This window comes from Bombus pyrosoma, linkage group LG11 (genome assembly GCF_014825855.1).
Source record: "Bombus pyrosoma isolate SC7728 linkage group LG11, ASM1482585v1, whole genome shotgun sequence".
Taxonomy (NCBI): domain Eukaryota; kingdom Metazoa; phylum Arthropoda; class Insecta; order Hymenoptera; family Apidae; genus Bombus; species Bombus pyrosoma.
Window position 1 is genome coordinate 3,963,831 of NC_057780.1, and position 26,265 is coordinate 3,990,095.

The window sequence follows — 26,265 nt, forward strand, 5'->3', positions numbered from 1 at the left end:
TGTCATATTCTGAGTATATTATTTCTGATCAAGATCATCAGCGATTATATCTCTATTTACAAATCTTTCGCTAACTATTATTGCACTTGTACTATAATTTATCAATAAAATTTAGAACGCAAAATAATCGACAGAGATAATTTCTATACTAAGATAAACGGAGAAATGAAAAATTCGATTATACGTGCATACGACAATTTAGAACACATATCATATATTTAATATCAGTCTTCAAGATATATAATATTTCAAAAAACCGATGTATTGGTTTTATAACGAATAAACAATTCCAATCGTTCGCTAGAAATTCCTTATTTTTATAAAGTTCCCGAGCAATCGCTGTCTCGTTGCAAGAGAAGATAAACGAAAGAGTAATTGAGAGACACTATACTACTACAAAGAAAACACGATACGACGTTAGCAAAGCCGAGGTTACACTACACGCAGTGTGCGTATGTAAGAGATCGTGTAAACGTAGACATGTTCAGTCACAGTCACTGATTTCAGTGCGGTAGAAAAATTGTTGATCAACGCTGCTCCTCGCGATTCGTGATCGGTCTTCAGCGTTTAGTCTTTGCCGAACTCTCGTCTCGTGAACGTCCACGTCCGATCAAGTTGAATCTTTGAATCTAAACTTCGAAGTAAGTTTGTTTTCAACAAGATATAACAAAATGGATCAAGTTCGATCAGGTTTTATACGATATTTTCAACGAATTGAATGCAACGATAAGTAGTGAATTTTTAATAAACAATCGATCAGTAACAAGCGTGACATTAATATAATTTTATCATAAGTTTTTGTACCTTTTCTCGTATGAACGTAAATTAAATTAAATAAAAAAATTCTGACCGAGAATTGACAGAGGATTTATAACGTGATAAGAGAAGTGTTGAAAGCAAAACAGCATTAATAATTCATTACGACAAAGTAGAGTAATAACCGATGTTAATTAATTAAGAATATGTTCCTGTTTCTTACGTGATAAATAAAAATTCTCTTCGTTGAATAATGTAAACTCGATTCACTTTCATCTTGAATTTTTTTATGAATTCCTTTAGTGTTTGTATATGTCTTTCTTCAGCATAGGATAATTATATACTTATGTTTTACAAGTGGCGGTTCATTTAGAGAGAATGCCGCTTTCTTCGATTTATGTAAGGTTGTTTACGCAAGGATGTTTAAGTAAGGTTCTTTCGCACAATCAACTTAAATGAAAATGTTCTATACTTTAAACGTTTTAAAGAAGCAGATATTCAACTTAGAAATGTTCGAGCTAACAGTTTCCTAACTATTTTAAAATTAGTTAAAATATTTAAGTTAAGAGGTACTGTTTTCGGTAATGTACGCTTTCTTCTTGTACTTTAAATGAATATTTAATTTAATTTTGGTTTATTAGCGATGGATGCGGATATGATGAAAAAGAAAGTATCAATTATTTTAGTTTCTTCAACGAAACACGGTATTTATTTAAGTGAAATTAAATGCGCATTTAAATTATTGTTTATTTCAACGCGTGAAATTCTATTAGGAATTTTGATATCTTTGAAAAGAGCGAATGAAAGAAATCTGTCAAGTTAGAAAAAATCAATAAGATTAAATTTTATCAGGGTCTGAATGGATCATAATTATTTTAAACGTGATAGTGTTAGCTTCGCTCATCCATCGACTGATAAATTTCGCACGAAATAGTGTAAAAATGTGAAAATATTTTAAACAAACTGATCTGCATTTTTCTTCTTCGCTATTCCAAAGGAAACCACAAAAAGGAAACGCATCGAGATAACTTCCTCGCAATAGCTTTAAATTGATAAGATTTATACTTTTCAAACATATTGAACGATGGTGTTGAAAGGTTTACAAAACCGAATCCTTAAAGATTTATAAAATTAGACTTATGAAAATCGATCTTAAAGCAATAAACGATAAAATAAAAAATAAGTAATAAGTAAAGAGAAGGAAATTGCTAAAAGAAATAACGTCAAAGAATCGAGTCGAGGTTTTCAGACCGATGACAGTACGAGTGAAAGTGTGACTTTCTTTTCAGCACTGAATGTTTCATGCAATGCACATCCGTTTCCTGTTTCACTTGTATCCTTTTAACGAACAAAAATTTGCGAATTAAATTCCTTAGAGATTTTATGGACCCCTCAGCTTTCGTTGTTTTAATAAATGGAGATACTAAGAACAGCATTCCAGTGTTTGATAAACTGAATCCTCTGTCAAACCTCGTGCCAGACGACTAAACTCATAAATATCTTTCTACATTCATACTCGATATTTTAAGCTAATATACTTAAGAAGTCGATAAAATCGTGTTTGGGCTTTCAAATTTACCTAGAGTTTCTATAAATATAAATGTACTTGATTTTACAAATATTATCCTCCGGAATGCCATTCGAGAGATTCAGAAAGAAAGTGGCATAAAATATCCTTTAAAATCTTTAATTTAAGGAATTGCGAATACAGTTAGGCTTTAAGAGTTGAGAGGCGGTTAAAGTTTTTAGTCTCTCCCCAATCTCCAATATCCTCAATTATTTTCGTAATGTGATTCGTTTGATAATGATCTAACCATTCGAATCGGGCGTTAACGTTTCTGCCAGTTTTCTTTCTGTCCATTTTTGGAAGAACTCGGTTACCATAAATGACCGTCCGTTTCACTGACCCAACTACGTGCAAATGTACGAAATAAATCATTTCGAAATATATTTTGGTGAGAGTCTAAATCTTGCAATTTAAAATTCATTTTACCATGTACATACGTAACTGTTAAAAGCAATTGAAAACTATTACGCGATAACTTAATCATCAACTTTTCAAGTGACGGAACGTCGTCGAGACATCGTTGTTTATCAAAACATACAATTCAAATGCTAATAATATACACCACGGGCACGCAAATCTATTCAGGAAACAGCATAAACGCGTAGATGTAAGTTTCGTAGAGTCTTTGCATTTGCTATTCGATTTGCACGAACGGGATGCGTCAGAGTAACGAGCAACTGTTTACCGCCTATATTCTAGAAGCTTATCAGGTGACATTAGAGAATGTATCGTGCAAATGTCTGTTCTTTTTTTATTCGAACGTATTATAGCTTGCTATGTGATTCATGACATGAATGAGCAATTGATTTCGATTCTCGTGAGTAATCATTTTGTCATTAGAGATATGAAACGATCGACGAAATGTAATACCTAACATAGCTGAGAACTTATAAAAATTATTAAATGTTTTTTATTCGCTTAAATATTATTATTATCAGATGTATACATATCCGCGTAACTTATCAGAAGATTGATTTTATTACGAGGAATGTCGCGATTACGTTACATCGCGTTTCTTTTGTTTGTTTCGTTTGATCTGAAACTGATTTCGATAATTCGAGAACAGTTGCGGATGACGATTGATCGAGGGGAAAACAGACACGATTCGCTGATTTCTTGATTAAAAATATTCGAAATAATAATAATCTGTGAACGTTAGTAGTAAGTGTGTAAACCATCGATTATTATGGTTAATTTATTATAAGTTTGGCTTCTTGTAATTTTACCATAGAAGTACAATAATTACTATCATAGCTAGCTTATAATTTCGCACGTATTATGTACATTTTATTCAAGAAAGAAGCAAGCTGTTGAAACTTTCGTATATAGTCGTATACTATCAATTTCAAAGTTACTTTGAAATTAAAAACAAAGGTTACATAAGTATCATCTTATAACTAAAGAAACTGCACAAGATTATTTACTTTAAATTTTGAAATAATGCTGCTCTTTTACAGATAAGTCAGAATGGCGTTCAACAAGATGACTATCATCAAACTGTTACAGTTGGTAAGTATAGTGATAATTACCAAACACAAAAATTGTATTATCTAACTACTAAAATTAAGATTATCTTAACTCCACAAATATTCAAATATCAACAAGGAAAATAAAAAAAAAAACCTACGATCGGTAAACTTGGAAGCCTAACAGAATTCCGTCTAGCACTATATCATCTAAAACTAAAATTTTCAGTATTTACATGGGTCTCTGCTACATCCTAAAAGAACTATTCTTATCTTCAATATACTATTCTCTTCGACTCGTTTACATCTACAATGAGGTTATTTTTATTGTGAACTTTTTTAGTTGCATTCGGAGATAACTTCTCATAAATTATTGCTTCCCACTTCGTGCTTTTTTAGGTCTCTCAAAAATCAACAATAAACGTTCAAATCTCGTGGAGATTTCTAGACACTAGTTTCTTTGGTATAGCAGAGCAGGTTTAGCAGAATGGAGAATGACATAATAGCTTGTGATTAGATACTGTATGCGAAATTCTCTTCATGTTTTATGATCGTGCCTTGAGCCGGAAGTCAATCGCTATTGAAGTATCCGTTACAATTCCTCAGATACGCATGCTGTGCTATGTATTGCGTAAATTTTTCTAGTGGTTTTAATAATCAAGCTTTCTTTATCTCGCTTAAATTCTCTCTATAACGTTGATCATCTTCTCTTATATATGTATATGTATATCTTGCTTTTATTTTTGATATTTCCACTACATTTAGCAGGTGCGTTTAATGAGAATCGAAAGAATCACGTTGATTCAATCTGTGATTTCTCAGAAAATTTGCATCATTAAGGATTTAATGATTTGATATAAAACATTGTAAAATATCGAGTATTATCGAGTTACAGATCCTGAAATTAAAATTGACTGACAGCATACGAAAATGAACGAAAATGTACATTAAAATGGTTTAAGAAATTCAGGTAAATATTGACAGTGCGTTTTCTTAAAAATATTGCTACTTTATTGAAAGAAATATGAAGATACCGTAGTGAAAAATAACAAATTTGTAATTCTGCATATTTAATCATCTCAAATATACTAACAAACCGTATTTCCTTTTTCACGATATAGAGCTACAAGATTATTACACGTTTTATCTCTTTAAGTCAACTATTCTCCCAATACTATAACTATTCTCCCAATACATTATCAAACCGATTACATCGGATAAACATCTATGATGTATTCGCAAATACCGAATTCAGATTTTTCAGGGAACAAAGATCAGTGTTATTATTATATCAACAAAAAAAAAAAGACAAATAATTGTCAGGAATTCGTGTCACATCTAATACCAAAAACTGAATGTATGACGTAATGTTGTCTAATTAATTAACAATGCAACACGATGAAGCGAACAGGACTCATAATACGCCATGAATGTAACATTAAGAATGACGGCAGAATGCTTCCAAGTTCGTACATGGATCGCCATCGATTGGATTTCTGCTGAAAATTTACATCTCTGTAATAGAATCGACTTCTATTTAAAACGAAATAGAATACGGTCGTTGAATCCTAATGAGTTACTACTTATGGTGGTATCGATGGAGTCGATGCACTTTGTCAGTTTGGCCCACTTTCCCACTTATCATTATACGTATATACGTATGTCTCCTTTCAAAACTTATACCCTTGAAATAGAATCGTCTCTCCTAAGCGGAACCCGATCGTTGAATCCTAATGGGTTATTTATGGAGTTGGATGCACTTGTTTCGTTGGCCCACTTTCGTATACTTGTCACTACTCCCCCTTTTAACAGAACTGCTTATAACCCGCGCCTTTTATATTCTGTCTCTGTTCTCTAACATTGTTTACGAATAGCACAGCTTGAACACGAATTCCGAAACTCTGATTCTATAACGCTTTAGTCTCTGCGCTATATCTTTCTTGATCTTTTATTGTTACTTTTATATTTCAAATATTTCAAGAATTCAAGAATTATTAAAGTTCTAGATTCTAGGGATATTTCATTCAGGACAGTATCTTAATAACAACGATACTTTAAAGTATGTACCTACCATCAGAATTTAAAGAAGTAAACGATTTTTCATTCGCATTCTCAACAGATATAGTCTTGCTTCAAATTAGGTACGATTAATTATGATCGAGATGCTAGGTTGAATGGTACTCGAATTAATATCTGATTGTTCGCGATAGTAACTCATACAACAGTTTAGAGATATTTAATTGAGCACCTAGTACTTGAGATAATTTTTGATTATATTTACTATATAGTTTCTTTGTGTACATTATTCCTTTATTTTATTTTTAACTGTCTAAATATATATATCTAATGCTTTTATAAATCGTACGTGTTCTTTTATATCATTTTCAGATAATGGTATGCATCCTCATAGGGTTGCATTATCACTCTTTCAGTGATGGTGGCCGAAACAGTGCGATGATTACGGTGGGCACTTTCGGTGGATATTTAATTATCCTGGCTGGAGTATTCTTTGGAATTATTATGGGATGTGGCATGGATCGACGTCTAGTAAGTAACGTTTAATAAGCCTTATACTAGTTCTTCGTATTGACAAGAATTTCCAAGACAAAATACTCTATATGTGCAAATTGTATCCTATATTTTCTTTAAACCGTGCTTCAAACTTTTATTAATCTATTCATTCTGATTTTTTCTACGTTCTTCATCGAAATCATAAAATATCAGTGCAACATAGTTAGATATACCGTTAAGTTTTCCATAACTCTCCCGTCATCAATTTTATTAATATATTACAAGCATGAACAGTGGGTTAATCTGTTCACCCGCAAACAATGAATTAGTTCGTCATTCGAATTTACTTATTTAATCCCTTCGCGTCAGATCTGTATCTCTTTTGGGCGATGTATCTTTCAATGCAATATCGTTCATGTGAGTCTTGATCGAGATCTCTCGCTTGTCTTCTTTTCATTAAAACGTTAGATATTTTGGCCAACTACACGCAAAATAATCAACTTATAAGACACTATGTTTGTGAATGTGAGAGAGGTTAGCCATGTTAAATGTACGAAATGTTTTATAAGCAAATGATTTTATATTTCCAAATTATATAAAATAATCCAAAGCATGGTATTATATACAATACTATGTTACAATGCCTGATATGCGACATTCAGTTGTAAACATTGAAAAGTGGAAATACAAGATATTTCCTATGAAGCATCACGTGAACGATGTTGTATCGGGGATATATTTCGTACAAAAACATCGTATGAACGACATTGCGTTGCAAAAAAGCAAGCAGTATTTTGTGTAAATTATAGGAAGATATATAACTTACAAGAGTCTCAACTTGCAGGACATGTTTTACTCAGCGGCCGGTTTCATCCTGTTCATCATCGCCGGTGCTTTGATCCTTGACCACTTCTCAAATTCGGTTTATCGTGGTTCTTTCCGCGATACTGGACTCGCTAAAGGCTGTATCAGCATCGCCGAGGGAGTTTTATTTTTGGTGGATGCGATACTCGTGTTTCGAGGAGAAGCCTAAAATACAGAATAAATTCTTAAATAATGCCAGGGGCCGTCTAATCATCGATTCGTTCTCGAAAATACAATCATATGAGGATGAGAAATCATCATGAAAATGTATTGAATAAACTGCTGCCAAATATCGAAGGAATCGAATTGATTATCACGGAAAAATCTTTATTCTTGAAAACTTGGAGAAGAAACAGGTGAAAAAAAGTGAAAGATTGACTCGTAAGAGGAATTTTGTGGATATAAAGGGAGTAGAAATAAAAATAACATTTTGAATAAGAATTTTTTTAGCTTCTTTTATCGCTGAAGTAAAAATTTGTTTTTAAAAAGAAACAATTCTTATATCATAATAATTGAGTAATTTTTTTATAGTAAATTCGTGTTAGATAAGAAACTGTGAGTTGTGTTATTATGTACAATATGTACAATATGTACAATATGTATATGAGTCTAAATATGTATTTGAATGCATAAAACCAAAAACTTTTAGTAAAGATTTATGTAAGTACCGAATTACAAAATTTGAAGAAACAAAGTGCTTCTTATCACCTTATAATTTTCAATTCTAATTGTGTTATACTTAAATCAATTTTTGATTCCCAGAGGACGATTGTTAAAATACTTTACAATTATTTTTCATTAAATTTTCTTCAAATTTTGTAACACATTAATTATTATACCTCATCGTATTAATAATAGCTTTGTAAACATTTTCGTTCTTATATCGTATTATTTATAAAATTTTCGTTTGCAAAACGTTCGAGTGTTTTCATGATCCATATTTGTTCAGGAAAAAATTCCTTTTCTTGTATTATCAATCAATTTGTATCAAACGAGAAAGTATGAATAACATTTGGTTGACGAAAGAGTTCGTGCGGTTTTCAACATGTAAATAAAAAAACAGGAACTGCACGAACTTATTGACCGACTTTAATATTTATTTATTTGTGTCTTTTTCAAACTCAAATTTAACATGTTGAAAGTAGCAAAATATTTTTCTCGAGTAAATTCCTTTCTAACGTAAGGCCAGTGAAAGCGCTGTAATCGTGATCGTTATACATAAATTATAAACCACAATCACGGCGCCATATTTACTGTAAGTTGGTTAAACATATTGAAATAATACTCTTTCTTTTCTATCACCTTATATCATAATTAATTATTTACGTATTTATTATTTTTGAATGCTTACTGACTCTTATTTCATTTTATTAATTTATAAGTTCTTTATGTCGTCAGAACATGTAAATCTTCAATAAACATAATCTACATTTAAAATAATGATGATTACTTTAGAAGCAAAAGAAATGGTTCTCTTCAATTCTATTCAAAACATTTATCGTTTTATGCTGTGTAAAATTCTTCTGGAATAAATATAGTTTTTTGTTCACTAATATTATATAACGTACGTTAAGATACTTTATAAATAGCATTAAGACTACTGTTTGAAAAATTGAAAGTTCAATTAGAATGTAGAATTGTGCGTGAAATAATCTTATATAATAAAATCTTGTCACATTGTTTAAATATATTTACAAGCACAAAGTTTTATATATAAATACATATAAGAAATAAGGCATGTACGATTTACGTTCAAATATAATTTGTAATAAAGAGAAATACTTACGTTAAATTAAAACTTAATATCATATCAATGTAATCGTCCGGTAGGTCATAGTTTGGCTTCGATATATTTCGAGAGGCACGAGTCGACAGGCGTTTTGAGTCGATATGAGTCGGTAAGGTCGATCAGCTGCAATAGTCGATCGTGCATAGTTGCGTGTGTGCAGATTGTACCGCCGCTTCGAGCAGCAGTTTTATTTACTAATTAGAGTGCCGATGTGCGATAGGAAGCGTTAAATGTGCGTGGAAAATGTCGAATCCGGGCGGTAGCAGGAGGAACGGGGCCATGAAGATTCGTTTGACGAGTGAGTTTATTAAGAAATCATGATGAATCTAACGAGACAGGAGCGTGAAAGTCGACCGATAGCCAACACGCGTTGTGATCCTTCCTGTGTCTTGATTTGTTATGTATCCGTTGATATAGCCCTGTCATAATTTTTACGATAGCCCATCTTTCAACAACGTCAGAACCATCATTATGGATATCGTATATCACTCGATTAGTACGAGGAAAAGAAAACGCAGAAAGATCTGACTAGGGTTTTCGTCCTTTGGTTATGGCAACTCCCTATCGGAGGTCAAGACCCCACCGTGAGCACTCCGGGAGACCGTAGACTGAAGACGTTAATTTTGGTGGACTTGTTACACCCGCATCAGCTCTCCCTCGATATATGACATGTCCCATAGGGCTTGAAACGTTACGATCATTTTTTACTTTGAAATCGCTCCTTGTTGATTGATTCAATGGGGATTATTGCCGAGCTCATAATCGAATGTGAATAGGCCTAATTAACAAATGTCAGACGCTTACTACCGATACACCAGTTTAATATCCGTTAAACGAATGTTCGATTTATCCGTCTGATAATATTTTGTTATTTTAAAGACAACTGTAAATTTTTCAATTCACGGTTAATTCTATTTTATGAGATTTATAATAAAAAATTATCCTTTGATCCTTTAAATTGTCAAGCTTTTCTTGAATTAATGAAATTGCATATTATTATTTCATATCATTGTGCACTAGAAAGCATTGAATGATAAAACTAATGGGTCAATGCCAAAGATATTAAAGAGGATTGATATTTATGTATATTATGATGCTATCTTTCGTACACTGCTAAGTAAATGTGTTTAGAAATTAATAGTATATTTATGTCCCTTTCCTCTTGATTGTATTATTCTATGAATCATTATTATCTATACTACAGAAATTTTACTTATTTATTAGAAATTATATTTATTTAAAATGAATTTATGTATTTATTATGTCAATTTTACAGTTTTATGTGCCCGTAATCTTGCCAGGAAAGATCTATTTCGTGAGTATCCTTTAGGTTAAAATGAATAAAAATCATAAAGAATATCTTGTGTAAAGAAAAATTTCTTTCAGGCCTACCAGACCCTTTTGCTAAAATAACTGTTGATGGTTCTGGTCAATGTCATAGTACACATACGTGCAAGGCAACTCTAGATCCTATGTGGAATCAACATTATGACTTGTAATTATTTCTCCATTATAGTAAAAGCATAGTTTTTTACACAAAAAGTACATAAATTCTTAATTCTACAGGTACATTGGGAAAGATGATGGTATTACGATATCAGTTTGGAATCATAAAAAGATCCATAAAAAAAAAGGTGGAGGATTTTTGGGATGTGTAAGAATATTATCCAACACGATTCAAAGACTCAAAGATACAGGATGTAATTATTATTTTCTATAATAATAGTAATATTTCTTTATTTTAGCTCCATAGCCGAAAAAGGACTTAGTTTATAATCTGTACTCAAATACTGACACACATTCAGTCACTTCATTCTGTTAATTTCTATAATATTATACAATTATTAATATTAGAATTTTGCAGTATTTAATTACTAAATTGAATTCTTTTATAGATCAGCGATTAGATCTTTGCAAAGCACATTCAGATGACACAGATGTTGTTAAAGGAGAAGTTGTAGTATCTCTTTTATCACGAGATGGTCATAATGGTGCTGTGAGTAATACAGTGGGTCATAATGCTGTTGTTGATGTTCTTGGAGATCTGAGCTGTCCAAATGATTTGCCAGATGGATGGGAAGAAAGAAGGACTCGAAGTGGACGACTATATTATGTTAACCACTATACCAGAACTACACAGTGGATTCGTCCAAATGCACGGTTGGTTTTGTTTTTCTAAAGATATATTTTTCTTTCTCATTAGATTCATTTCTATTAATAATTATAATAGACCCACCAATGGTATAATACCAACTACACCAGAACCACCACCATTACCTTCTTCTGAACCTACATCTCCCAGTGGCAGTGGAAGCCCTCCTAATATAAGAACTGAAAGTCCTACTAGATGTACACCTGAATGGAATGGGGATGGAACACCTAGTAGAACTCCTAGCAGAGATAGTTCTACCCCAAATACGCCAAGAAATACACCCACTCAGCAGCAGAATAGAAATCAACAAAATCAACATAACACAAGAAACGTAACACCCGCGTCATCAAGGGAACGACGGCCAGTACGAGCTAGCGACGAACAAAATGGCAATCAGAATGGTAATGCTAGGCCTGAACGTGGTATTAACAATGCTCAACCACGAAGGCCTAATCGAAGTAATAGAAATAGAAATAGCGCACTGGTTTATAACGAGAGGAGGTATGATCCTCCGCAACCACCAGACTTACCCAGAGGTTATGGTAAATATCGAAATTGATGATTATAACAGTATATATACATTCAAAATAAAAAAATCTTGAAATAAATTTTATAGAAATGAGAAAAACGCAACAAGGTCAAGTGTATTTTTATCATGTACCAACTGGTTCATCCACTTGGCACGATCCTAGAATACCTCGCGATTTACCAGCTAATGAATTAGCAAATGAACTTGGGCCATTACCGAGTGGATGGGAAATGCGACAAACTCAAAGTGGCCGTGTTTATTTTGTGGATCACAATAACAGAACTACACAATTTACTGATCCTAGGTTATCCAGTCAAATCATAAGCAATCTGTTAAAGTAAGTTGGTTGTAAATGAAAATATTTTAATTTACGATAATTTATGTATAATTTAACTTGTAAAATGTTTTGCTCATAGTAGGCGACAAAATAGTACAACTAATCAAACTACGAGTAGTTCAAATAATACAACTACAGCTGCAAATGAATCTACAGAAATAGAGACACCTGCATCACCAAGTATTCAATGCAACATAGTTCAGAGGCCAAGAACAGAGAATGGAAGCAATAATAATTCTTCGTCATGTAAGCTTAACACATTTTAATGGTATTAGGTTTATTAAATGTGTAATACAAATATGTAATATACATAACAAAGTTAAATATGTAATATGAGCACAAAGTATGTTTTTGAATATATTATAAAAATTAAATATTTGAGTATATTATAAAATTATAAAATTCAAATGTTATTAATATCGCTTAAATCGTAGAAAAGTTAATCTATCTATTTAATGCTATCTAGAAAGAAAACAAAAACATATTTGTGCATTATAGAATTTTATCTTATCTCTATACGGATATCTGTTTGGTGGTTAGTTCCTATTGTTAATCAGTATTACTCCAGCAGAATGCCTTTCCATTTTTGGGGAATTTTATTTGTTAGAGCGCATTATTGTAATAGCTGTTAAACAATTTTTGTTTATTGTTTTTGCATACTTATTTATTGTATTTATTTTTTAGTGGAAAATACGTCAGCTCAAAATGCTCAAACTGTATCAGAATTGCCAAAGGAACTAATGGACAATGAATTACTGCCGAAGTATAAACGCGATTTAGTGGCAAAATTGAAATGTCTGAGAGCAGAATTAAATGCCCTTCAACCTCAAAGTGGACATTGTAGGCTTGAGGTATCAAGAAATGAAATATTTGAAGTGAGTACAGTTTATATTCATATTTACGCAGTTTAAAAGAACGATTTAATAATATATAAATCTATTTTATAGGAATCATACAGATTAATAATGAAAATGCGACCAAAAGACATGCGCAAAAGACTTATGGTTAAATTTCGCGGTGAGGAAGGCCTTGATTATGGTGGAGTAGCACGAGAGTGGTTATATTTATTGTCGCATGAGATGTTGAATCCACAATATGGGCTTTTCCAATATTCAAGAGACGACAATTATACACTTCAAATTAATCCAGATTCGGGAATAAATCCAGAACATTTATCGTACTTCCACTTTGCCGGGAGGATAATAGGAATCGCCGTTTTTCATGGTCATCATATAGATGGAGGTTTTACAACTCCATTCTATAAAATGCTGCTTAATAAAGCAATTACTCTTACTGATATAGAAGGAGTTGATCCAGAATTACATAGAAGTCTTACATGGATGTTGTAAGTAAGAAAAATAATAATCGTGTACAATTTTCAGATAACATTGTAAAAATATCATTTTATTTATAGGGAAAATAGTATAGATGGAGTGTTGGATGCTACGTTTTCAGTGGAACATAGTAGTTTTGGAGTGTTGAAAAATCATGAACTTAAACCAGGTGGTAAAGACATTCCTGTAACTGAAGAAAATAAAAAGGAATATGTACGTTTATATGTAAACTATCGCTTTATGCGAGGTATTGAACAACAGTTTCTGGCATTACAAAAGGGATTCCACGAACTAATTCCACCTCAACTATTAAGACCTTTTGATGAAAGGGAATTAGAATTGGTTATTGGTGGTTTAGGAACGATTGACATTAATGATTGGAAAATGCACACACGATTAAAACATTGTACACCTGATACGCCAGTAGTAAAGTGGTTTTGGCAAATAGTAGAATCTTATGGAGAAGAAATGAGAGCTCGATTACTTCAATTCGTTACTGGAAGTTCTCGAGTTCCTTTGCAAGGATTTAAAGCTTTACAAGGTAAATACTCGTGGATTAAATTAATATTTTCTAATCATTTTGCTTCGTAAAGATACATTGTTATTTCCCACACATGTTTATAGGATCAACAGGAGCCGCAGGTCCACGATTATTTACAATACATGCCGTTGATGCGCCAAGTGAAAATTTACCAAAAGCACATACCTGTTTCAATAGAATAGATATTCCAGAAAGTTATCCCAGTTATCAGAAAATGCTTGACAAACTTACACAAGCAGTTGAGGAAACTTGTGGTTTCGCTGTTGAATAATAGGTAAAAAGGCATAACTTCAATTTATTGATATAATGTATTTGTTTTATATAATTACTGAGATTGCACACATTCGTAGTAGGAAATATTTATCGACAGATTTTACTGTCGCTAAACTAAAAATAAATTTTGAAGTACCAAGAGATGTTATCTCACGAGAGTACGGGAAGAGCTAGTATTATAAAATGAAAATGTTAATACGTAAAACGTCGGAAATAATTCTGACTATGTTTTGTACAAATGATTGAATGGCCTTGATGGTTGTAATGACTTCTAAGTGATTGTCGATTGGTACATTATGTATGTGAACACTCTTGTGATTTACACACTTCGTCCATGAACATTTTAATGAATGGTTCCTCAGAAGTTCTGGTTATATTGGTCTTTAACTATTTATTATTCAGTGACTGATAGAGATGTGCAAAAAATTATAATTTCATTGAGGTAAATATGTTGATTGGCCTAAATGTTTATTTTATTTATATTAATCGTGTTTTCCGTCATAACTTTAGGCTCAGTAATTTACTTATAAGATCACCATCAAAGAATTAACTTCATTGTTTTCGAGGTATGGTAAAAAAATATAAAAATCATGCATGCACAAATATGTATAGAAAATGAATTCTTTCACATAATGGAAAACATTGTTCAATTACAGACATGCTCATGTTAGTATTTTACATTAAGCGGAAATAGTAGAAAAATGAAGAGAACAAAAGTATATTAATCGTTTAAGAATCTCATAACAAAAACTCGTAATATGCATTACTTGCAATGAATTTTAAATCAGCCATACAATGTATTTCATTCTCGAAAGCTTTCAATTTCTTTTTTATTAAATGTAATTACAATATGCACAGTCAATTAATAATTCCATATTAACAATCTTTCAAATAATAGAGTTTAGTAACAAAATAAGAATATATACTCAAATTCATTATTATAGTCAAATAACAATTAAAAAGCAGTGCTGGGAATTTAGTACATATAATGTATTATTTCAAGTCGGTCATCGTGATTAAGGGGAAAGTACGAAATCTGTATATCATGACCTTTGATGCAAGTGTTGAGTTCTTAACTTCGTCGTAAATTGAAATTAATGAATACAAAATACATTTATCAGTTGTAAGAAAAAGTGGTATACATGTCCTCAGTATTAAAAATTATTTTTATTGGTATATGAACACTTGCTTCGAGGAACTTTGTAACGCAATCGGCAAATTTTGTTATTGTAGCACAACATGAGTTGTGCGACGATCATTGTTGCTTGTTTAAGAGCCAATAGCACCGAGTGCGTTAACAAAATGTAAATAGTACAGTGTTTAATATAAAATTAACACGACGGTATAACGTGCCAGTCAGTTAGTTGGCTTCTGCACGATAAAAACGCGTCGGTTCTAGTGTAGGCTAAATCGTGAATTGTGTACATTAGCTTTAATTTAAAAAAATTGAACACATATTTAAAGAAAGAGTTTATTCGACGAGTTTATGTAAAGTTAGAATGGTTTTACTCGAATCGACTCTTTTTGTTGTAGAAGTTCATGAAATAATCTATACTTTGCTACTAGCTTACAGTAAAGCATAGAGACACTTATTTATCGCACGAATTCTTTATTTAGTCTCTAGCATTTACTTTTATTGTAAAAAATATCTAGTGGCTGATAGCACCAATCATCATTTCGTATTATTATTGCATTATTGTATTTTATTCTGCACGTAACTGTGATCAAACATATCGTGAAAAGAGAAGAAGCAGTGGGAGACACCTTTGTAGATTTGTCTTGAATATTATACTCGTTTACTCGTATTTTTTTTAAACCATGAAAGTTTATACGTATATTCGTTTTAATAATTATTTTGTTAACAAAAAGTTATTGTATTTTATACTTAAATACGCAAAAGTATCACCCGTTTTCGGTTCTGAAATACGGTCTGATTACTTTGCTTTTATACCTCTGAAATTTTACTATTAATTTTATTAATTACTAATAAAATTAATAATAAAATGAAGGTATATATTATTCTTCGCGCGTAAAACGGCATAATATTAACGATTTGACTTTAAAATAAGAAAATGTGTAATAATGACAATCATTGTGCATTTGATAAATGTTGTAAAACAGTATTAACTTGAAATCGAACGAATAATATTGCTGATTTGCAAATGTTCAATCAAGCAACATTATTCACATTTTTCTCATTTTATGATATTAATCTTTTAAGACTTATATAATTCAAATTTTTAATAAGAGTTAAATCTATTTGTTAAGGCAGCGATCTACATATACTATTTTTTAAATTGAATATTTAACAAGTACAATGAGGGTCTCCCACAAATCTGTTATATTTTAAACTTTTTTCAACTTCTGTCACATATAAGGGAATAAAGGCCTTATTAGTGCCTTGGAGTTGATATCAATGTGAAAAATAACAAATTTTATGCTCATCATATTTTGGAATAAAAAATAATACTACAAGCAAGTTTTAGAAGGAAAAAAATAATTAATTTCAAAAGTATCTAAAAATTATCACAATGCAAATCTTATGAGTATATGTATAGACTATTAGAGAATAAATGACTCTATAATTGAGGAATGAATAGAAATTGATACTAAGGTCACCACTTGGGCAAGCATTGCCAAAGAAAATTTATATTATTCAGTTTTTTAAGTTATCAAATATTATAAATCTTTTTTAATTCATTATCTCTTGCTGTTAGATAAAAAAGAAAGCATATATATACATATATATATATATATATATATTGAAAGAAATGACACATATAAATATTTTATAAATAAATGATCTACAAATCAATAATGCAATAAATACTATCTTGAAAAAGCTTCGGCACTTCTAAGCATGTTACATGCATGGATAATCAAAGAGAATTAAATCTATTAAATATGAATGAGAAGAATCATTCACACTTTCAAACACATATCACTATGTGCAATTAAATTTTTGGTTACTTTTTCATGTAATTTTTTGTTAAAAAATGATGCAAATGCTTTCAAAGCTTTTCGACAGCCTAATTATACAAAGCTTCAGCAGGAGACAATATTGAACATTGCATTAAAAAACGGAAGGTACAAAATTAGAGAATGATTTAATACATATCACGTAAACTAACTGTCACTACGATGTGAAGTTTCAAATACGAACGTAATTTTAATTAAATTCAATAATTATTAGTGCATTACGGGTATAAATGCTCTCTTGAATTGTATAAATGTTTAAAGTCCTTAATAAAGGTATATGGTGACCGGATTTCGAATTCCATGTTAAGTATATCGTATACTGTGCTCGGCAATAATAGGATTTTATTCTACCAAATAGCAGGATATTTTGCTAACATTTACCGGTATCCGTAAAAGAACAAACTTTCAAGATTGAAGAAAGAAATTTTATTTTGTCGAGAGATGAAAAAGGAAAATATTGAGATGGAAAGGAATCGTTTATTCACAACCGTGTGTTCATATACGCCGGTATTTAAAAATTCTGTACTAAGCTACGCGCGAAATTTTTAAGAAATTGCGAATACGTTACTATACTGCAATTATTGTATTATTATTATTGCTATTATAACCGTTGTTATTATCATTATTGCGCAGAACCTTCGGAACACAATTGTATATACATCTTTTCCTTTTGTATTTTGGATGAAATGTATATTTTAATAAAATATCCAAAGTATGAACTTTTTAAATTTTGTCTTTATATTGCTATAAAAATTGCTATAAAAATGAATTCTTTTTTTAATAATATGTATATTAATAATATTTTCTTTAAATTAGAATTTATGAAATTGCTACGTTTAATTAATGGAAAGCAAATTAATGAAAATCTGAAGAATTAAATTAAATAGTTGTATATAAGGCAAAATTATTTAAAAGATTCAAATGATCAAATATTTAAAGAGAGTAATTTTTAATTTATTGTTGCAGAATTTCTGATGTTACTTTTTTAAATTATGTTGGTATAAAATAGGAATCTAATATGCGTCAACTGTTATATAAATGTTCATTATAATTTTGAAATTGATTGATATTTAAATGTTAAATAAAAATAACATAAACATGAAGTAATTAGATAATGCATTATATTTCTTAAGATATTAAAAAATCACGTTTTATTCACAGGTTTATAGAAGTCTATAGTTTTGCTCTTTCTTTTTTGTTTTAATAGTGAAATAATTAAGTGATCTAGTGATTCACTGTTTGATGTAAATGTCGAATTCACAATTCCGTATTTGGTTCTCTTCACATATAATTTTGATCATCTGAGCCAAAAATATTTGACTCGTCCGAAACGATGACTTTATCCCACAAAGGATTATCTTTATTAATATAGGCTTTTGCAAAAGTCGATCTTTTTTTATGATTTACAGCATTAAAATATGTATGGCTTCTTTCGTGATACTCTGTCATAAAGATCATTGTTTCGTAAGATTCGTCGACATAATTCCTGGTGAACTTCTTTATGAAACATATCAGCTACCATACTTGCGAGTTAAGGAGCGAATGTAGTAGGATTTTTTTTTAATTCGCGAATGATAACTTTCTCTTTTCTTCTAGTCAATTTCTTTGATCGACCTGATTGAGCTTTGTTTGCAAGTGTTCCCTCATAAAGGATTAAAAAATATAAAATACAGATCTTTTTACATTAACTGACAGAATAAGGTAACAAAATTTTTCTTTTCTAATAAACTTCATTCCAACATTGCGTCGAACTTGCTGATAGGTAATACTAAAAAAATGTTCGGAATACAAAAATTAATAATAAAACATAAACAAATATTGTTTTGACATCTCTGCAGCAGCGCCCCTAGTGGCGGATTGGAGAAATACAGGTCGTCGTGTAATCGTGACGTCCTCTACCACGGGATATAATCATTGACTAACCTCGTCCAAGCTATACGCCAATCATTGTAGCCACAGTAATCAAATTTTGTTTACATTCACTGCCTCATCTTGTTAGATAGACTATACACAATTTTTCACAACTCAATTTTCGGACAGTATCCCCTAGCAAGTGTCGACGCTGAGATTTTTTTGTACGATTGCGTATAAGTATAGGTCTTGATAGTTTATGAAATACTTGATATGTAGTAGAAAGAAATTGTTCATATTTTAAGATAAAAGAATATAATTATAAAAATTTGTTTTATACAATGGCCATGTTCGAAGTTTTAAGAAAAGAATATAGTGTAAGAATTATAAAAATTGATAATACTTTTGAGGTTATATGATTTATGATTTTCAATGATTTTCTGTTTTTCTAGGATTATTTGCAACAGTGTTTTAAGCTGTCAGATATACAAATATTTCAAAAGAAATGCGTCGAACGGTGTACAAACGATAGTGATAGAAAAGCTGCAATTGATCAAGCACTAAGGGATACTCTTCTTGTAATATTATCTGAAAATGTATCAAGTAATGTGCCTCTACTTGAGACCTATATTACATTCTGCATTGAGTTATGCAGAAAAGACTTAGCAACTGCAAGTATGCCAGTGATGCTACTTGGTGATATATTTGATTCTATGACACTCGATAGATGCGAACAGTTGTTTACTTTTGTCGAGAACAATGTGGTTGTGTGGAAAGAAGATTTATTCTTTAGTGCCTGTAAAAACAATTTGTTAAGAATGTGCAATGACTTACTTAGAAGGTTATCTAGATCACAACAAACTGTATTTTGTGGAAGAATTCTTTTATTTCTGGCTAAGTTTTTTCCTTTTTCTGAGAGGTCTGGTCTTAATATTGTTAGTGAATTTAATTTGGAGAATCATACAGAATTTGGCTCTGAAAAATCAGAGGGAGACGATTTGGAACAAATAACTAAGGATGATGATAAATCAGAAACTAAAGTGCCAATTGATTATAATTTATATAGAAAATTTTGGGCACTCCAAGATTTTTTCAGAAATCCCAATCAGTTATACTTAAAAATGCACTGGAAGATATTTTCAACGGTAAGATTAAATTATTGTATTCTTATAACTTTTTATATTCTTATACTCTTTTGTCATAAATATTTTATTTGTTTAGCATGCTTCAAGTGTACTGTCAGCATTTTCATCTTTTAAATTGGAAGAACAACGTAATTATCCTTCAACATGTGTTAAAGTTGAGTCTTCCATGGAGGGATCTCATAAGGAAACCCCTTATTTCGCAAAATATTTAACAAATCAAAAATTGTTGGAACTACAACTATCTGATTCAAATTTCAGACGATATGTATTGCTGCAGTTTCTCATTCTTTTCCAATATCTTAATAGCACTGTTAAATTTAAAGCGTAAGTATCTATAATTTGTATATATCTTTATATACACTTGTATTTTATTACAATCGAATTCACAATTCCTTTTGTTAGAATTGCACATTTTTAATGAATTATTAGTAAAATGACTTTGAAAGCTATAAAACGATGTTTGTTTTCCAAAGCTTCCTTGCCAGTGGCTATGAGACAAGGTCTGCTTTCCTTAAATAGTGTTTCAGGTTATTTATATTTCAAAGTCTCAATAAATTTTGTATTTTTTAAGTGAAACACATGAACTAAAGCCTGACCAAGTAGAATGGGTAAAAGGAACCACAGAGCAAGTATATGCCTTACTGACAGAAACACCTCCCGATGGTCCAACATTTGCAGAAACTGTTAAAAATATATTAAAACGCGAAGAGCACTGGAATGCTTGGAAAAATGAAGGATGCCCACCATTTAAAAGACCAACTCCAGATTCTAGTGCCGACATAGAGGAATCAAAAAAACCAAAGAGGCCAAGGCGTAGAATTGGAGATGTCATTAGAGATGCTCAAGCAGTAGGAAAATATCATATGGGAAAGTAAGAAACCATAGAAAAAGCTATTTATTTCTTTAACCCTATTAGAAAATACATTATATACAATTGAATTTAATTGCTTTGCAGCCCAGAACTCACAAAATTATGGAACTTATGTCCCAATAATCTTGAAGCATGTAAATCTAAAGAAAGAGACTTCCTTCCATCTTTAGAGACATATTTTGAAGAAGCTATTATGCAATTAGATCCTAATGCAATGGTAGAAGATGAATACAAGTAAATCCTTTATTTTATATATTTCTGTGTTGTTATTATATTATTTTTAATTATATTATTTTTGTTTATTTGTCACAGAAAAGTAAACGATGGGAATTTTGGTTGGCGAGCATTGAGACTACTAGCTAGACGTAGTCCTCATTTTTTTGTCCATGGGAATTATCCTATTAATAAATTACCTGAATATCTCGAAACAATGATTAAAAAAATCGCTAAAGATCGGCCAGTGAGTGTAACACCTTTGTTTCATTAATCTATGTTAGATCTTCAAAGTGAATTTACCATGTAGATTTAAAAGTGAATTGTTTTTGACTCTTGAAGCAGACACAGTCGGATATAAAATTAGAAACAGAGGAGACTCCACCGCCAGAAGCGAACGATCAAGAGTTTAACGAAGATGTTCTTAAGCAAGAGAGTGAACAAGTCGAAGCCGAAAATACGGATACGAAAGGACGAAAATTAACGAAAGTGACACCTGACATGGTGGCGAAATTATCAGAAATTCTGAAAAACGATTGGAAAAAGTTAGCAACCAAGTTTGGTTATACGAGTGAAGAGGTAGAAACAAATTTTATAACGTAGAAGTTTAAAAAATCACAGCTCACTAACCACAATTTATATCTTTTTCTAGATTACATTTTTTCAAGGGAAACCAACGCCGTACGAGCAATGTAAAAATATGTTGGAAATTTGGGCGGAAGAAGATGTAGATGCATCGATGGAAAATTTAGCATATATTTTAGAAGGTTTAAAATTCACGGAAGCGCTGGCTGTTTTAAAATCCTAATTACCTCGTGAAAGATATAATCTTAAAAAATGTATGATACTATGTGAATTAAACTTTTACAATTTTTGCAACGATGTGTTTTCTATAAATCTTAATCTTAATCTCAATAATAAATTATATATCTTATATTCCAACAACAATAGTCAGTATTAATTAAAAATAACTAAAGCATTAATTAAAAAATACATAAATATTGTACTTACTTTTATGGTATCATTGTTTCAGCAACTGTTAGCAACATTTAGATAGACATTGTTTGACAAAATGGGACGAAGTAAATAGATAGTCTTCAAAACAGCTTCACGTAGTGAAATAGTTATGTTTCTACATACGCTAAAATTTAAATATTCTATACATATATTCTTTTTTAAATAAATCGCATATGTTTCAATAAGAGATCATCTCTCCAATTTAAACATAGCGCGAATATTAGATTAATCGATTTTCGAGTATCGTAACATTACATGATATCGATAGATCGAATTTGATTCAAGAATCCGTTAGATGCACTTTCCGTTCTTTATTTAGAAAGACAATAATAAAGTGTACAAATAATACAAAATTTCGAACTAAAACGGTCGTCGGTGCAAACTATATCGAAGGATAGTTGGTTTTACATCGGTACGTCAAGACCTACATTACGGCATCGGGAGAATTTTCATTATTTCTTATTTTTCTGGAGTGAAATCGATTCGCCAACAAGCATGCTGACAACCTAAAGGTATAGACCGACGTTCTCTCTACTTAATCGTAATAAATTAGTTTAACGTTAGTAATATATATCGTATCTTCGAATTATAGACACTGACTTAGACTCGATTTATGCTCGATGTAAAAGCAGAGGCCAATGACGATTAAGACAGCGACAGCTCGCGGAATGGTGTATACAACGTGTTTCTTTTCCAACGAGAACTATACGTAAGTTATAAAATATTGCTACATATACGCCGAAATAGTTTTAGAAGCATATTCCACAACTGTTCGCGATTGTTAATCCAATTTCTAAATAATCCTTTCATCGCATATACATACTGTTACATTTATGGGCCTGTAGCACCGTAAGTATAAGTACTTACATCCTTACTGTACAATCATGCAATTTACTATCGCACCAAACGCGTCTGCCGCGAATTGTACACAGAGCATAAATCTGGATTCCGGATGCAAGAAACTCAATCATCTGATACGGAATCCTTTATTTATTTGTTTTTTTTTTTTTTTTTAATCGATTCGTTTCTTATATCTAACATACACACTCATATGTATTGGCTAAAGTGTAAATGTAATTCGATTGCGGATATGAATTCCGACATTTTTATTAGGTCGTAGGGCAGCCGTTAGTTTACGTTCTGTTTTTTTCTGCAATTTTTTTTTTCGTTTTTATTCTTTTTGTTTCGTTCTTTAATCCCTTAAACAGTAAATTATGACTCGAATGGTGAACATCTTTGACCACGCTTCAAAGAATCTCCTCTCGTAGCAGCGTTCTAAGTACTGGACGTTTATCGTGACGTAGGGAACTTCTAATGGCGTCGAGTTGGTTGACGCGCGCCGAAGAAACCGGTGATGTCGCGTTTTTCCGACGCTCGATAACGATGACGGATTAAGAGTACAGGCGAGTAATCGATATGGAACACTGATGAACGATGTCTAGACGATCAGTCTTATTTCTTAAAGAGAGAACGGAAATTCGGTATAAAGCGTTGGCTAATGACTCGCGATTAGGGTTATAACCTTTCGAATTACAGATAGATTTCACGCTGATTAGAAACGAGATGATTACTCCGTTTTTATTGTGTATTCACCGTATTCTTCTGTTTGAACATTATTTTTTTTTTTTGTTATGTTTTCTTCTCTTTTCTTTTTCTATTGCTTTTCATTATACAGTTCATCAAACAGGAACGATACGCGATTGACTCATCTCGGTTTCTATCTATACAACGATGTTGTTGCTGTGTGTTTTACGTATGTTAAAAGACAGAGAGAAAAATGGGATAGAAGAGATGGGAAGGGGAACGATAGAAGGGTTAGTTTTCCATCAGAGAATCCAAGTACTCCTTATAATCGTTCTCCGACATTTCGTCCTCATCCTCCGAAATTTCGACGCTTCTCCTCCTTCTTGTGGTCTCGCTGGTTACTTCTATACAGAGCAGCGCGAACTTGTTGTCGCAGGAATAACGAACTTGCTCCAAGAGGCGTCCCCCAGTTAACGGTGATCCTAATCCGTAACGATCCGAACTACTTGAATGCCAAGCGTCGCAATACGTGTCCATTGCCCGGTCTCCTAATTTGTGCGATCCGTGCCATGCCACCTTTTCTGGCCTGAAATATCAGACGATGATAAGTTTGGCTCTATCTTAGCTCTAGTCTTTAATTTTGCTTTGATTTATATTTCAACTTTTTTCTCGTACAAAATGTACATTGTACTAGATAATTGTTACAAGTGTATCTATCATTATATCGAAATAAAAGAAATATATTTAATGAAATCATGAAGTTATAGCAGATCTCGCGAGAAAGGTTTTTATAGAACATTCCTTAGAACATTGATTCCGCCGTATTGTAAGTTTAGCTAGAGCTGAATACCAGAATGTATTATTGTTTGAAAAGTCGATGAATCTATCAAAAAGTCATGCCACAACGTTTTGCGTTTTTATAATTACGTATACATATGGATTACCAAAAATATAAATTTTTATTTTGTTATAGGACTAAAGGATAAATAAACGAGATAGTTACCATGCAAAGTCGGTGAGGATATTTTTGCCATTGAAACTGTAAATCCTTGGATTTTGCGAGAAGTAGGCCCCGTTTCCGTTGAACATCTCTTTCCACGAGTTGAAAAGTACATCGCCCTAGGGGATCGAAAACAAATGTTTCGTAACATGCGCGACGCGCTTATGGAAAATTGTTTGGAAACTTTGCTGAAATACTTTCATAAATAAATCGTTCAAAATCTATATATTGCGAGTCACCTTTATGTTAACGATAGGAAGATCACGGTCCCCAAGTCTCACGATGCTGTCAACATTTTGAACTCTGGAGCTGAGGAATGCTCGGAACGTACCCCTCAAACCAGCTCGCTTCGCTTGTCGATAACAAGCGTAGTCAGCTCCACGTACACCGTGCATGTCTCCCGTAAATGGCTCGTTCAAAGCAGCCATTCGTAACTGGAAATTGTGATATCAATGCGACGTTATTGTATGAATTGGAGTTTATTGCTAGCAATGGAAAACATTTAGGTAAGCGGAGATTGGACGTAGAAAGAATTGAAAACACCATTTTAACAAGAATATTTTTCCACAGAGAGAATGATTGTACGAAGAGCGATGTTAGTAAATAGGAATAGAAGTGGAATTATTATTTATTATATCTTAGCACAGATAATAGATTTTCATTGTTTCTTAAAATATAAGAACACCTCCTGCTTTTTGGAGAGCTTCAAATATTGAAATAAATGATACTTAAAAATAGATACAATGTATTGTAATTCCACTTCCCAGGGAGTCATAGAATGGACTTGGTTTATGAAAAGCCCTATAATCATTCATCCCTCCACATTACAATCATACTGCACTCTGTAAATTGTAGTTCAAATTCAGTATATACAGTTCTCTTAGGTCCAGCTTCCAAATAGATACTTGAATTCCTACGTGTATTAAGTAGATTTCTAGACCTTAGGCACGTTAATGCGTACAATTGACGAAGAGATAAATCTTTCTCTAAATTTTCCATATAGTTTGCCGCCAATTTTCCTCGTAATATGCTAAAAGATTTTAGTAAAAAAGGAATTAAGAACGATTCGTTCGGTAGGTAATGAAAATTCGTTTCTCTTCTTCATACTTAACGAAAATGAAATGGAACGAAGCGTTCTTGCGAAAATTATAAAAACTGAAAGGGGGAACGTATAAGAGGACGATAACGTCGAAAGATTAATCATGCCAATATCTTACCATCCGTGGATACCACTTTGGAAGCAGGAAGAAAATTCAATTGTAATTAAGTAATGCATTAGTCCATCTCTTATCGATAACGTTTTACACTCAACAGGATTAAGATAGTAACTCACCCCTGTTCCGTCTGCTTTTACGGGTATCTGGTTGATCAGGTTGGAAGCCTCGAAAGGTGGATTTACCGGAGGCGGTGACGTGGTTGGTGGTGCTGGTGTAGTTATTGGTAGAAGCGAACCCAGCTACAGAACACAGCATAAATATCTTGAATTACATTGAAGCCATGTAGTTTGCTAAATAGGTAAGATTAAAGACTTATATTCTTAGCTGAT

At 31.9% G+C, this 26,265-nt stretch overlaps 4 protein-coding genes across 20 annotated transcripts in view; 3 read left to right on the forward strand and 1 right to left on the reverse strand.

Annotated features, from left to right (window-relative positions):
* Positions 1-491: 491 nt before the first annotated feature.
* Positions 492-8,601, forward strand: LOC122572715. The gene is made up of 4 exons (XM_043738060.1): positions 492-641; positions 3,781-3,832; positions 6,178-6,336; positions 7,145-8,601. The coding sequence occupies exons 2-4, from the start codon at positions 3,791-3,793 to the stop codon at positions 7,331-7,333; spliced, it is 390 nt and encodes a 129-aa protein (XP_043593995.1). The 5' UTR covers positions 492-641; positions 3,781-3,790; the 3' UTR covers positions 7,334-8,601.
* Positions 8,602-9,065: 464 nt separating this feature from the next.
* On the forward strand, positions 9,066-17,823 carry LOC122572713 (E3 ubiquitin-protein ligase SMURF2). Of its 4 annotated transcripts, none has more exons than XR_006318537.1 (13): positions 9,066-9,251; positions 10,230-10,268; positions 10,340-10,448; positions 10,520-10,653; positions 10,849-11,113; positions 11,184-11,647; positions 11,722-11,971; positions 12,051-12,217; positions 12,656-12,846; positions 12,919-13,316; positions 13,386-13,846; positions 13,930-14,561; positions 14,630-17,823. XR_006318537.1 is itself a non-coding variant. In XM_043738054.1 (13 exons), the coding sequence occupies exons 1-12, from the start codon at positions 9,197-9,199 to the stop codon at positions 14,115-14,117; spliced, it is 2,721 nt and encodes a 906-aa protein (XP_043593989.1). In that variant the 5' UTR covers positions 9,066-9,196; the 3' UTR covers positions 14,118-14,120; positions 14,197-17,823. The 4 variants fall into 4 exon arrangements, 3 of the variants coding, with proteins under 3 accessions (XP_043593989.1, XP_043593988.1, XP_043593990.1); XM_043738054.1 differs by having other exon boundaries at positions 13,930-14,120; positions 14,197-17,823; XM_043738053.1 differs by having other exon boundaries at positions 13,930-17,823.
* Positions 17,824-18,865: 1,042 nt separating this feature from the next.
* Positions 18,866-22,057, forward strand: LOC122572714 (THO complex subunit 1). 4 transcript variants are annotated; one of them, XM_043738056.1, is made up of 9 exons: positions 18,883-19,326; positions 19,402-20,094; positions 20,171-20,418; positions 20,568-20,594; positions 20,666-20,965; positions 21,050-21,199; positions 21,278-21,425; positions 21,521-21,757; positions 21,831-22,057. In XM_043738056.1, exons 1-9 carry the CDS (start codon positions 19,291-19,293, stop codon positions 21,984-21,986), a joined length of 1,995 nt encoding a protein of 664 aa, XP_043593991.1. In that variant the 5' UTR covers positions 18,883-19,290; the 3' UTR covers positions 21,987-22,057. The 4 variants fall into 4 exon arrangements, with proteins under 4 accessions (XP_043593994.1, XP_043593993.1, XP_043593991.1 ...); XM_043738059.1 differs by lacking the exon at positions 21,831-22,057 and having other exon boundaries at positions 18,866-19,326; positions 21,498-21,715; XM_043738058.1 differs by lacking the exon at positions 20,568-20,594 and having other exon boundaries at positions 18,881-19,326; positions 21,524-21,757.
* A 434-nt stretch (positions 22,058-22,491) lies between these two features.
* LOC122572712 (collagen alpha-1(XVIII) chain) overlaps positions 22,492-26,265 on the reverse strand; it is a 344,291-nt gene continuing 340,517 nt past the window's right edge. For 9 of the 11 annotated variants that reach the window (XM_043738049.1, XM_043738046.1, XM_043738044.1 and 6 more), the window contains 5 exons: positions 26,053-26,175; positions 25,937-25,951; positions 24,959-25,153; positions 24,723-24,838; positions 22,492-24,305 (listed from right to left, as the gene is read on the reverse strand). In XM_043738049.1, the coding sequence (XP_043593984.1) occupies positions 24,011-24,305; positions 24,723-24,838; positions 24,959-25,153; positions 25,937-25,951; positions 26,053-26,175 (744 nt within the window). In that variant the 3' untranslated portion in view covers positions 22,492-24,010. The remainder of the gene's footprint in view (positions 24,306-24,722; positions 24,839-24,958; positions 25,154-25,936; positions 25,952-26,052; positions 26,176-26,265) is intronic. The other 2 variants (XM_043738048.1, XM_043738045.1) reach the window with 1 other exon arrangement.